At 49.0% G+C, this 13304-nt stretch overlaps 1 protein-coding gene across 3 annotated transcripts in view; it reads left to right on the forward strand.

Moving 5' to 3' along the window:
* The window catches only part of FURIN (furin, paired basic amino acid cleaving enzyme), a 222180-nt gene that overhangs the window by 197376 nt on the left and 11500 nt on the right, over positions 1-13304 (forward strand). For all 3 annotated transcript variants that reach the window (XM_073653190.1, XM_073653189.1, XM_073653188.1), the window contains one exon: positions 402-526. In XM_073653190.1, the coding sequence (XP_073509291.1) occupies positions 402-526 (125 nt within the window). The remainder of the gene's footprint in view (positions 1-401; positions 527-13304) is intronic.

The following is a 13304-nucleotide window of genomic DNA, read 5'->3' on the forward strand; positions in this document are numbered from 1 at the left end:
GATTATCTGACAGTCTTAATTTTTTATCACATATTGAAAGACAGAATTTTTCTTATTCACTGAACTGTCAGAACATGATTCTCACTAAATGATCAGTTTACAATTATCACTGTTTGTCAGCTTCGCTCTATCAATTCCTGCAGTATTGATAATATTGTATAATAGCTCAGAATGCCCAGTGTTACCAAGCCGAAAACTTCATGTTCTATGTATTCAAGGCTTTTGTTGCAAATATTCCCTATGTTGTAGTATGGATTTTGCTTTACAAATCACTCACAGAGACTGCTTAGAAGTGCTGTCCAATGGTTTTCAGGTTGAGTCTTACTATAGGCTTTAAGTAACATCGTGGTTTTTCTATGAGAAAATATATATATATAATTTTATTTATTTATTTTCTTCAGGCCTCACGATTACTCTGCTGATGGTTTTAATGACTGGGCATTTATGAGCACACATTCGTGGGATGAAGACCCCGCAGGAGAGTGGGTACTGGAGATTGAAAACTCAAGTGACAACAATAACTATGGTAAATTATTAAGATTGATTAATTCCAAGTTTTTATTGAACATTAAATAATAATTCTCTGAGTCAAATATGGAGGAAGTTCAGATTTTATAGTCCCATTCTACCCAAACTGCTGTAGTTTACTCTTTTTTGTTTTGTTAATGGCGTATGAAAAGCTTTGACATGGAAATAAATATTTTTACATTTGTTAGTGGTTAGTTTTAGTTAATGAAATTGCATTAAAGGGGTTATTTGGGCCTTTAGTTAGTTTTTCTATGGGGCTAAGAACGTGCAGGTAGTTGATAACTACCTGCCTGTTGTGCTCGGCAATGAGATCTGCCGGCTCAGGCTGTGACTCTCCTGCTTCATTTCACCTCACGTCAACAGAGCAGCACCTTCTCTTCCTCTCCTCTGCTCTGTTGACAGGCCCCACTGCCGACATCATGCTGATTGACAACCTGCTCCCCGCAGTGAGGCAGTGGTGAGCCGGCTGTCAGCATAACATCTGGAGAGACACTTCCATCAGCAGAGCAGAGTGGAAGAGAAAATACTGCTGTCGACCTGACATCATCAGGAGCATGATAATCGCTGTTAGGAGCAGTCCGAGACCACTCCGTAACGGCAGAAATAATCGCCGGATATAACATGCAGTTATTTGGCAGCTACCTGAATGTATGTTTTTAGCGCCATAAGAAAAAAAATATCCAAAGTCCCGGATAACCCCTTTTAAGTTTGTGTAATTTTTCCTTCTTTCATTCTTTTCAGACCCAAAAATATACAGTTTGATCCAACTTTCAGATTTTTCTTGTGGGAGTGACTCTCCCAGTAATATAGGTTGGATGTGAGGTCTTTTTGTATCAAGGGTGCTGCTGTCCTCATTAGCTTAAATATAAGTGCAATACTTATTTTCTTTTCATATGCTTTCCTCCTTATCTGTAAGTTTTAGTGTTCTCTGTTATCCCAGAGATGCGTTCTCCCCTGTCCATTCTATGAAAATCAGGGTGCAGCCCTCCTCCCTACTTCTATCTCTCACAGAGAGTAGTGAGCCTACAGAACCAAGCAGAAGGTCTTATGGAGTTGTAACTTTTTTGCAGAGAACTCGGCTAGATAAAATACTTCAACCATTATGCTGCTACAGATGTTTAATACTTTTTTTTTTTTTTAGTGAAGGCCATTTAGAAAACTGGTTAGCTTTGTATTTTGGAGGCAAGTAAACAAAACAAATTCTGTGTCCAAGTATAATTCTGTTTTCTATATAGATTTGCTAGGCTTCAGTGATTATAAGCCCCAATGATTGGTTACACCGGACAGCAAATTTTTTCGAAAGTTTTGCTTCCTTGAAATTTGAGGTGATTATGATAAACCCATTCGAGCTAAGCAGAAATATAAATTCGGATAGTCTGTATCACATAGAAATTTTAAGAAACATGAGATTAAGTTTTACTGATTATTATCGTCACCTTCACACAGTTGAATGGTCTTGTTTTAGTCCCCAGAAAAAAAACATTGCTGACTTGTCAAGGCTAATAATCATTGCACTTGCTGCAGCTTTCCCGACTACAGAAAAAGGAATAAAGCTGAAAGCATGATCCCCAGTTTACAGTGTTGGTTTTTTAAATTCTCGTATAAGCCCAGAAGAGCAAGTTTACTGGTTACTGCACCAACTTTCAACACTTGCCTAAAAGTAAAGATACAAGATAAAATCAAGAGACTTGTTCATTCCCCATATCCCAAGTAATTTTAGGCTTAAATAACAGCCCTTTGAACTTGTACTCTCATATGAAGGTTAATGCATTTCAACTCCTTTGTTTTATCAGAGAACGATGAAATCTTTCCAGCACACATGGAACACATTTCCTTGAATATTTTTTCTGACCTTGAAAAATCCCTAATATTAGTGTTTCAGTTCTAGATTCTAGGGCAGAGCCTCCTGCCTAAAATCATAAAGCAAATGTTTCCAAACCAATGACATCCCTTTGGTAAGTACATGGCAGGTTGTCAGCGCTTTACAGTGGTGATTACATGCACGCTGCAGAGATTGTCAGCTTTAGCAATTTGCATAGAGTGGAATTGTGTAGGCTGCAGATCTTGGCTATTGATACATCTTATCAATTTTCAAGAGATATTTAAAAATTGAGGCTGATGGTTCAAACCTGATTCTTTCCAGATGTCACGTGCAGATTAATGTTTATTGAAAGACGATCTCTAGCTAAAATATATTCAACCAGATTCATTCTGCATATAAATACAGCATTTATGGTGAATGTTAGAAATGGCAGATCAAGAGGGCAATGGAGTAATAGGATTACATTCCAGGGTTGCATTAAATGGTAGCTTTCTTACCCTGATTTTTCCATTATTTGTAAACTTGTATGGGCAGGGTTACTACCGAATTTATCTCGCTAACACCGTTTCACTTGTCTGTACCACAGACCACTGTCTTTTGTCTTTGTTAATATCTGTTAGCATAATTTTGGGGTATGTGAAGTATTACTAAAGTACATGCTGCTTTATTAATATTAGTTATGTCAGTACCTTGTAGGGTTTGGTACTGACTCTGCTGCGGTTGAGGTAGGCACAGAAGCGTTTTCAGTGAAATCCAGGCTGGTTTATTAAACAGCATAAACCGCTCAGGAAGCAAAACAAAAAGAAACAGCTTTTTCAGCAGCAGAAGGGAAGGAAGGGAGACACAGATGCATTACTAGTGGTAGGCGGAGCCCCACAGGATAGTTCACCTCAGATTAGAAAAAGTGACGACCGGCCCCTCCAGCTTAGGCTCCTCCTACTCCCATGTTCTTCAGTGTAAAATTTGAGGTCGCAGAGGATAGTCAATGCCTTTGCAGCTCCTCAGAAGAATTTTTTATTTTACTCCGGAGACCTGGACACCTCGTGGTCTAGAGGTCTCAGGGGGTCTCTGCGCTGCTGGGACCCCCGACCCTCCCCTGGCAGATCGGTGTACCCCCTAAGGAGGTCCCCGCAGAAGCCTGCCGGCCCCGGGTGATACAGGGCGCTCCCTGGTGGAGACGCACACCGCTTCTGTAGGGTCCCTGCGCGCTCCGCCGTGGGGGGGAGCAAAGGGCCACAGCGCCACACATCCCTGGGGGTCCCTGTGGCGCTCAGCTGGGTAAGTGCTCTCTGTGGTCTGAGTGCTTCAGCGGCTGCCTGTCATCATAGCTCAGACAGGAAGTGCCAGGAAAGCGCGCGCTGGAGCTGTCCCAGCCCCCTCTTCTTCTTCCGGCCATTACCTCGTGCTACCTCCTGCTCCCTGCTCCCCGCTCTCCATACCAGACACCGAGCACTGTGTAAGGAAGAGCAGTCACCCCGGCCAGCTGGTGAGTCACTTCTGTCTTTTAAGGCAGAAGATTCCTTTCTCACACTATTGCAGCGCAGAGCACCTTACTGCTGGCCTGTTAAGGCAGACAGAGTGTGCTATATACAGCGCTGCTACTTCCCCGCTGAGGGACTCGCACACCGCTATCCTTCTAAGGCAAAGGCGTATTGCGTGGTCAGCAGCATTAACCCCTTCTGAGGGGTCTGGCCTCACCAGGGCAGTTAACCCTTTCTGGACCCTAGTCTGTTAGGTTAACTTTTGCTCTGCAGGCAGCTGGGGTAGCTCTTCTCCCTTTAAGGAGGAGCTTTAACCCTTCAGTGTTTGGGGGTTTTGTGTGTAGGAACAGGCTGTGGTAGCAGAATCACACATCCTCGGTTCCAGTACCCATTGTAATGGGTTGTTACCGCCTTATCCACAACGCTCGCAACTGTGTGGGGGCATGTCGGATCAGGGACCAGGGGGCGCGGACCTCTCTCCCGGTCCGCTTCAGGATCGGTCACGCTTATCTGATACACTGGGGTCTTCGACGGCGTCAGGTTCGACACTGGTCTGGGGTCTCAGTGATGTTAAAGTGGAAGCGCTCACTCGCTCCATTGACAGTCTGTCTGACCTCCTGGGTCATTGGGTATCAGCTAAGTCCCAACCGATGTCACGAGGCAAGAAGCGCCACAGGCCTGTGGTGGCGCTGTCTCCTCCGCGCAGTGTGTCAGAGGCTTCGGAATCACCGACAAACTCTGCTGGTGAGATCTCCGATTCTGATGAAGAGGATCGGCAGTGTCGCTCTGCTTCGCTTTCGGGCCGCGTGGACGCTTTTATTGGGGCTATGCGAGAAGCATTACAGCTGTCTGAAGAGGTGACGAGGCGCCCTGGCAAGTCGGCCCGGCTGTATCAGGAGTCGCGTCGGGCTCGTTCGACGCTGCCGGCGCACGATGAACTACGAGGCGGTGGAGAAAGAACGCCTGTGTCCGGATAAACGCTTCCAGGGGATGCGGTTTTTTGATGCCCTGTATCCCTGCTCCACGAAGACAATCGCTAATTGGATCCCCTCTCCTGAAGTGGACGTGCCATTGTCTCAGCTGAGCAAATCCTCTTTGCTTCCTGTTAAAGGGAAGGCTAGTCTACAGGACCCGTTGGATAGAAGGACGGAGTTAGCGGCGAAGTCCATCTACGAGGCCGCGGGTCATGGATTTCGAGCGGCCTTGGGGGCCATGTGGGCTAGTGAGGCTTCTCTGCGGTAGTTGGATCAGCTGCGGACGGCGTGGCAAGATGGGACTCCGCTGTCTGAGGTGGAAAGGCTCTTCCAGCTGTTGGAAGAGGCGGCCCGATATGGCAGGGACGCAGTGCTGGATACTACTTCGGTTCTGTCCAGGGCTCAATCCTCGGCCGTCTCAGTCATGAGAGCACTGTGGCTTAAACAGTGGACTGGAGACGTGGTATCCAAACAAGGTTTGCTGAGTCTGGCGTACAAAGGCGGTCAGCTTTTTGGTTCGGACCTCACGGAGCTGATTGCCAAGGCCAAGGATTCGGCTTTGCCGCAGCGGAAAGCAGCGGCTTCTTCTACGTCTGGCAAGTCAAGTGCCGGTAGTGGTCGTCGGTCCTTTCGGCCCAGGGGACGGTTCGGTCAGCCCTCTTGGAGATCGGGTCGTCCCTAGTCTTCCGGAAAGAAGACCACCCAGAAATCCCGTACACCCTGGAAACAACATTTCCGTCAGGACAAACGTGAGGTTGACTAAAAGCCCGCTAAGGCGGTCTGACTCCAGGAATCCCCTCGAGGGCTCTCGGGTGGGAGGTCGTCTGCTTCAATTCGGGTCGATTTGGGCGTCCAGCGTATCGGACGCCTGGGTGACGCGGGTTATGTCGGCAGGCTATTTCATAGAGTTTCATTCTCGACCCCCGGACAGATTTCGTCAGTCACGCATCCCGTCCGAGCCCAAGCTGGCTGCCGCACTGCTTCGGGAAGGCGACTCTCTTCTGCAGCAGGGGGTGGTGGTTCCGGTTCCGCCGGGGAAGGGGGTTTTACTCTAACCTTTTTGTGGTCCCCAAAAAGGAGGACAAGTTTCGCCCCATTCTGGACCTCAAAGAATTGAATGTTCATGTCCGGACCCGGAAATTCCGTATGGAGTCTCTTCGCTCTGTCGTGGCGGCCCTGTCTCAGTACGATTTCTTGGTGTCGATCGACATCCGCGACGCCTATTTGCATGTCCCTATCGGCAGGGCTCACCAGCGCTTCCTGCGTTTCGCCATAGGTCAGGCCCATTACCAGTTTGTGGCCCTACCATTCGGGTTGTCCTCTGCGCCCAGGGTTTTTACAAAATTCTGGCGCCGCTCATGGCGCTCCTTCGAAGGCAAGGAGTTACGATTCTCCCCTACCTGGACGACCTGTTAATTGTGTCATCCACAGCGGAGGAGGCGGTGACTGCTCGCGATCTCTCCCTTCAGCACCTGGACGACTTCGGGTGGCTGGTCAATTGGAAGAAGTCGTCTTTGGAGCCGTCTCAGTCAATCCTGTTCTTGGGGATGCATTTCGACACGGTTCGAGCAGTGGTGTCCCTGCCTCCGGACAAACAAGCGAACCTTCGTCACCATGTCCAGGATATGAGGTCGGCGATGGCAATGTCCCTTCGGAAGTGTATGCGTCTTCTGGGTCTGATGGTGGCAGCAATGGAAGCGGTACCGTTTACACATTTTCATTCCCGGGGTCTCCAAAATGTTATTCTAACCCGTTGGGACCGATCGCCGGCTTCGCTAGATCGCTGTGTCGGTATCTCCCGCAGGGTGCGAGAGTCTCTTGGATGGTGGTTATGTCCGGAGGCTTTATCCCTGGGGAAATCCTTCCTCCTCCCACGGTGGTCGGTCATTACCACCGATGCCAGCCTGACTGGAACGATCTCTGGGTTCAGGGGGTCTGGTCGTCAGAGGAGTCGTCTCTGCCGATCAACATCCTGGAGTTGAGAGCGATATTTCTCTGCCTCCGACATTGGACGGTCCCCTTGAGCGGTCTGCCGGTCCGGATTCAGACGGACAATGCGACAGCTATCGCGTATATCAACCATCAGGGCGTGACGAGGAGTTCCAGACTCATGATGGAGGTCTCTCGGATCCTGGTATGGGCAGAGTCCAGGGTCCCAGCCATCTCCGCGATTCACATCCCAGGAGTGCTGAATATCACGGCGGACTTCCTCAGTCGCGAGCAGGTGGATCTCGGAGAATGGAGTCTTCATCCGGAAGTTTTTACACTGCTGTGCTCCCGTTGGGGGGACTACCCAGGTGGACTTGATGGCATCCAGGCTGAACGCCAGGATTCCGACGTTCATGTCCAGGTACAGGGACCCGGAGGCTGTGGCGGTAGATGCTCTAGTGGCCCCTTGGGACCAGTTCGAGCTGATCTACGTGTTTCCGCCGGTATCCTTGCTTCCTCTGGTCATCCGGTGGATCAAACTCTAACGAATTCCGGCAATTTTGGTGGCGCCGGATTGGCCGCGGAGGGCGTGGTATTCAACGCTGGTGTCTCTTCTGGCGGCGCCTCCGTTTCCGCTGCCTCTTCGGACCTGTTAACCCAAGGGCCCATTCGTCATCCGGACCTGAAGTCGCTTCGTTTCACGGTGTGGCACTTGAGACCGAGATCTTGACCCGTCGTGGGTTTTCGGCCGAGGTCATTGCCACCTTGCGGGCGGCCAGAGGTCCAGCTACGACTAGGATTTATCACAGAACTTGGGAGGCCTTCTATTCATGGTGTTCTGGATCGTCAAGGAACCCGAGGGTTTTTTCTATTCCCAACTTATTGGCTTTTCTGCAATGTGGTTTGGCCAAGGGTCTGGTGGTTGGTACCTTGCGAGGTCAGGTATCTGCACTATCCGTGCTTTTTTGGAAGGCTATTGCCTCGCGCAGGGATTTGCGCTCGTTTTTTCGCGGGGTTGCACGTCAGTTTCCGCCTCGGAGGGCGTTTGTGGCTCCTTGGCGGCTCAATCTAGTCTTGGAGGCTCTTCAGCATGGGCCGTTTGAGCCTATGGATTCAGCTACGCTTTACTTACTTTCTTGGAAGGTGGCCTTCCTGGTGGCGGTCACCTCTTTGAGAAGGGTTTCTGAGTTGGCGGCACGGTCTTGCTCGCCCCCTTTTCTGGAGTTCCACTCGGATCGCGTGGTGCTTCGTACCCGTGGCGATTTTCTGCCTAAAGTGGTGTCGCGTTTCCACGTCAATCAGGACATCGTGTTGCCCTTCCTCTGTCCGAATCCGAAAAGTCCAAAGGAGCGAGCCTTGCACTCGTTGGATTTGGTGCGGGCTTTGAAGTTCTATCTTTCAATCACGCAAGGGTTTCGGAAGTCTGACTCTTTTTGTGATTCCTGCTGGTCATCGGCGTGGTCAGCGGGCCTCCAAGGACACTATAGCTCGGTGGATACGTTCGGCTATCCTGGAAGCGTACCGGCTCAAGGGCGAGCCTTGTCCGGTTAAGGTTCGAGCTCTTTACACGAGAGCTGTTGGTTCGTCGTGGGCTTTTCATCAGGGGGCCTCGGCAGCGCAGCTCTGCCGGGCGGCTACCTGGCGCTCCGTTCACACTTTTACTAAATTTTATAAAGTGGACGTGAGTGCTTCCGCCGATGCGGCCTTGGGACGCAGGGTCCTGCAGGCGGCGGTGGTTTAGGTTATCTCTTTATCTAGTTTTGGCGCTTGTTGCGCGCTTGACTAAGTTGTTGGGGTGTTGGCGATTCTGCCACTGTTTCCCACCCTTGAGTTCTGGACTGCTTTGGGACGTCCCACTAGTAATGGATCGGTGTCTCCCTTCCTTCCCTTCTGCTGCTGAAAGATGGATTTTAGTAAGACCTTACCTGTAAAATCCTTTTCAGCGAAGGAAGGAAGGGAGACACAGCACCCTCCCATGGCAGAAGTGCATTATTGTTTTCTAGATGCGGCGCGACTCCTCTCTGGCGGTCATCTGGGCTGGGGTCGGCGCGCTAGGGCTCTGTTCCAGCATTGCCAGCTCATCGCAGTTGTCAGGTCCAGTGAGTAGTGCCTGGGACTGTGTGTTTTTTCTGTTATATGCATAACCTGTTCTCTCGCATTTCTGAATTTTCGGAAGGGGTTGTGTTGTTCCGCTGGTGTTGTCTGCTCTTCCTTAGCTTGTGTACGGACTGAAGAACATGGGAGTAGGAGGAGCCTAAGCTGGAGGGGCCGGTCGTCACTTTTTCTAATCTGAGGTGAACTATCCCCTGGGGCTCCGCCTACCCACTAGTAATGGATCTGTGTCTCCCTTCCTTCCTTCGCTGAAAAGGATTTTACAGGTAAGGTCTTACCAAAATCCATCTTTCTGGCACAAAGTGGAAACACAAAGAACAATGTCCATACAACTTATCAGGTTCGCCCGCTCAGGTTAGTGTCCAGGCCTTAGGTCCTTACACAGACCAACACTCTGGAGATCCACACATCTCCAGACACAGCCCACAAATGAGACACTTGGTCTCCATTTTATATACACACCCTGGGGTGGGGATATGTGAGCAGCCAATCCCTCCCAACTCTAAGGCTATGTGCCCACGATGCGGAAATGCTCCAGATTTTTTCTTGAGCGTTTCTGCATCTCCCTGTCAGAAAAAAACGCATACTGATTGTACATGTGGATTGTACATGCGTTTTTCCTGTCAGGGACAAGCGGAAGTGAAGCGTTCTTCACTTGTATTTCCTCATGCGGGTTGACAAGCGCTTTCCAAGCGATTTTAGCACCACTTGGAAAGTGCTTGACAACTTGGTCACACTATATAAATCCATGCAACCGGCATGGATTTATATAGTGTGACCGAAAGAATGGTAAAGAGTAAATATCATACTTACCTTCTGATGGCCCCCGGTGTCTTTATTCGATGCGTCTCGGCTTGCCGGCAGCTCGCGGTACACTGAAGGACCTGCCGACGTCAGCGGTTGCGTGACCCGTCACATGACTAAATGACGTCAGCGCAGGTTCTTCAGTCCACCGCGATCTGCCGGCAGGTTCTTCAGTCCACCGCGATCTGCCGCAGGTTCTATGGTACCCGGGTCCGGAGGAGAGTCTCCTCTTCTCCAGACCCGGGTACCATCCGCACATTGAAACGCATGGATTCCGCATGTACAGATGCAGTGATGCGGATTCCATGCGTTCCAATGCAAGTCATTAGCGGCGAAAACGCAACGCTTCCGCAAAATAATTGGTAGTGCTGCGTTTTTTTTCCGCAGCATGTGCGCAGCACATGCTGATTATCATTGGGGAACATGGCAGACCTTCTACCAAGTGTTTTTTAAACGTTTCTGCAGCGGAATTGCCGCTGCGGAAACGCTTTAAAAACACACCGTGGGCACACAGCCTTATGACTGCTCATAAAAACAGTCCCTGATACGCCCTATTAACCCTCTCAGTACTATGTGTGCTGGAGCATGCTTTCCCGGTTTTACATCACTGAAGCTACCAACCTGGGTGATACATATCTCCCCTCAAGGACCTAACCAACGGTCATCTTACAACCTATAAAACACGTTTACTTGCTATTTATGTGCTGCATATCTAGCTGTTTGACTAATTCTCAGCCCCGCTTCATTAAAGTAGTATTTTTATGTTATTAAATTGCTTTAGTTGGACCTCATGAAAATAAGCATGTTTGCATTTGACTTGCTTTTTCTACCTGCTTTCATTCTCCTGCTGTGAGAGTTTTTATCTTAAATGGTGTATAGCTTATTTCCAAGGAGCCTGACCACCAGAGCCTGCCCAGTCAGTATCTGTAGTAGTTACATTGCAGGGAGAAGTTGACTCCTACCATCCCAGTTGGCTCCCCCTAGACCATTTATTTCAATACAGCAGTTAGCTGCTCACCTCCCTCCCCTTCTCTATCAGCTTCTGAGCTGTTATCAGTCCTGTAAAATCACAAGCCCCAGGGCCCCACCATCAGCAGTTTCCTAAGCAGGTCAACTAATCATGGCTCTCACTTTCCTGAGCACTGTTATTTCTATATATAAATATAGTGAGAACAATGTAGACAAGAGCACACACTGACAGATCGTTAAAGGGAAGGTGCCATCAATTTTTTTTTTTATTTTTATGAAAATAACATTAATATTAATTTAAGCTTTGTAATGCAGTGTTTGCATAGATTGCAAACACTGCAACATGCAAAATATCTATAAAAAAAAAAATTACCTATACTTGCAGCTAGGGGGAGCATCTTCCTGTATAGACCTCAAGCAGCTACAGTAATGCTTACTTGCGTTACGTTAGCTGCAAAATTGGGGCAGTGTCCTTGTGACATCAATGTTTCCCTCCCCTTTTAGGTGTTATACTACACCCAAAAGTGGGGGAGGCAGAATAAAGACTAGAGACAATGCACCGCCATTTTCTTGGTGACTGCACTGTGATCTAATCTCAACCAGCTGCTAAACAGGAAGTGGATCTCAGTATATTTACAGAAGAGCAAGCAGAAGGAAGACAACGGACTGTGGAGCAACGTAGACCTGAGGAGCAGAGCTGCACGCATGCCAGCAGGGCTCTGGACACACACACACACACACACACACACACACACACACACACACACACACACACACACACACACACACACAATGCTCCCCTCATGCCAGCGGGGCTCTGGTCACACACACAATACTCCCCTCATGCCAGCGGGGCTCTGGTCACACACACAATACTCCCCTCATGCCAGCAGGCCTCTGGTCACACACAATACTCCCCTCATGTCAGCAGGGCTCTGGTCACACACAATACTTCCCTCATGTCAGCAGGGCTCTGGTCACACACGATGCTCCCCTCATGCCAGCAGGGCTCTGGTCACACACGATGCTCCCCTCATGCCAGCAGGGCTCTGGTCACACACGATGCTCCCCTCATGCCAGCAGGGCTCTGGTCACACACGATGCTCCCCTCATGCCAGCAGGCCTCTGGTCACACACGATGCTCCCCTCATGCCAGCAGGCCTCTGGTCACACACGATGCTCCCCTCATGCCAGCAGGCCTCTGGTCACACACTATGCTCCCCTCATGCCAGCTGGCCTCTGGTCACACACACACACGCACGCACGCTCTCCCAGCTCTGCTCTCATATTCTCCCATCCTCCACTGCCTGTGCAGTAAAGCTATGGACCCTCACCGCTGCACTTCTCCTCGGTCCTGGCTTCGCAGCTGCTCTCTTCTCCACTGGTGCAGCTCTGCTCCTCAGGTCCACGTTGCTCCAGAATGTGCTTACTGTCGCCCCCACAGGATTTATAATACCGGAAGTAAAAAGCTTCGAAATGGCACCTAGACACACCTACAGCTGTGAATTGAGCAGCCCACAAAGGCGTGCCCAGTTCACAGCTAATGTGGCTACAATGTTACAGATAGGCTTCAGTGGTCGGATGCCAACCCTATGTCCAGGGAAAGGGCTGCCGTATTTGAAGGAGTGTGAGTGTAGTGTAGTAACTCTTACACTCCTGAAAAGCAAGATGGCAGCCCCCAGTAGCTGCAAAACAAATTAATAAAAAATAAACTATAAATACTGGGCACTTGAAAATATGTTATAACATTAAGGAATTTAACATTTTAATTTATTTTACATAATGTAAAAATGCGGCACCTTCCCTTTAAGGTGTTGAAGCAGGACAAAGCGCTTGAATCAGAACTGCCCAGGTCCCCAAGCCACCGAGAAGTATGGGGACTGCATAACTCTGAGCTGCTCAAGAGACAGCTGGAGAATACCTCTTTAATGCATAGCTGTGATCTGTGACTACAGTTTAGCTATCTACAGTGAGTCTTGATAAGTCTGAGACACACCCCCTGCCTCATCATTGGTTGAGGCTGCTGATGTCCTGGTCATGCTGCTGCTCTGCCTCATCTGATTGGCAGCTGTGTATAAATACAGGTGAAGGTGATTTTTATTCTTCATCTGTTCTTGGTTCATTTTGAAGCGTCTGTAGTCTGTTTTTGTGAAGCTGTGTTGATTTTGAATCTCTGTATAGTGTAATTTATATGCACGTGTTTATGCCAGTTTTAATATCTTCAGTATAATTGATCTTGGCATTTGGCAAGGCAGTTAATTTACCTTCTCAGCGCTCAGTGCTACATTTTGGCGACGTGGGCCTGTCTGTCTCCCTCTGTGTGCGCTGTTTGTGTATTCATGGTGCGTGGGCAAGATAAGAAAAATAGGTTATTTATTTACTACATTTTGTCAACCGTGTGATGGATTGAACCCACTCGATTTGACTTGTTACATTAGGCAACTCAGCACTTGGAACCAAGTGTGGAGAGGGAAAACGTGAGGAGAGGGATCGGCAAGTTGTTATCGCACAGACACAGATTGGTCACCCAGTGCAGAGCTCCAGATAGCTGCTTAATATTCACATGCAGAGTCCTGTCTGTTCACCAGACGCTTCCTTACACCTGAATAAGAGGATTGTTAGTGACAGGAGCTGTGGTTCTGCCGCTATACCCAGCAGAACACAGACCCGCCAGTGTGCTGCGAG

The sequence above is a fragment of the Phyllobates terribilis genome, unplaced genomic scaffold, assembly GCF_046119375.1.
Source record: "Phyllobates terribilis strain yellow unplaced genomic scaffold, ASM4611937v1 Scaffold_11__3_contigs__length_659146591, whole genome shotgun sequence".
Lineage (NCBI taxonomy): Eukaryota > Metazoa > Chordata > Amphibia > Anura > Dendrobatidae > Phyllobates > Phyllobates terribilis.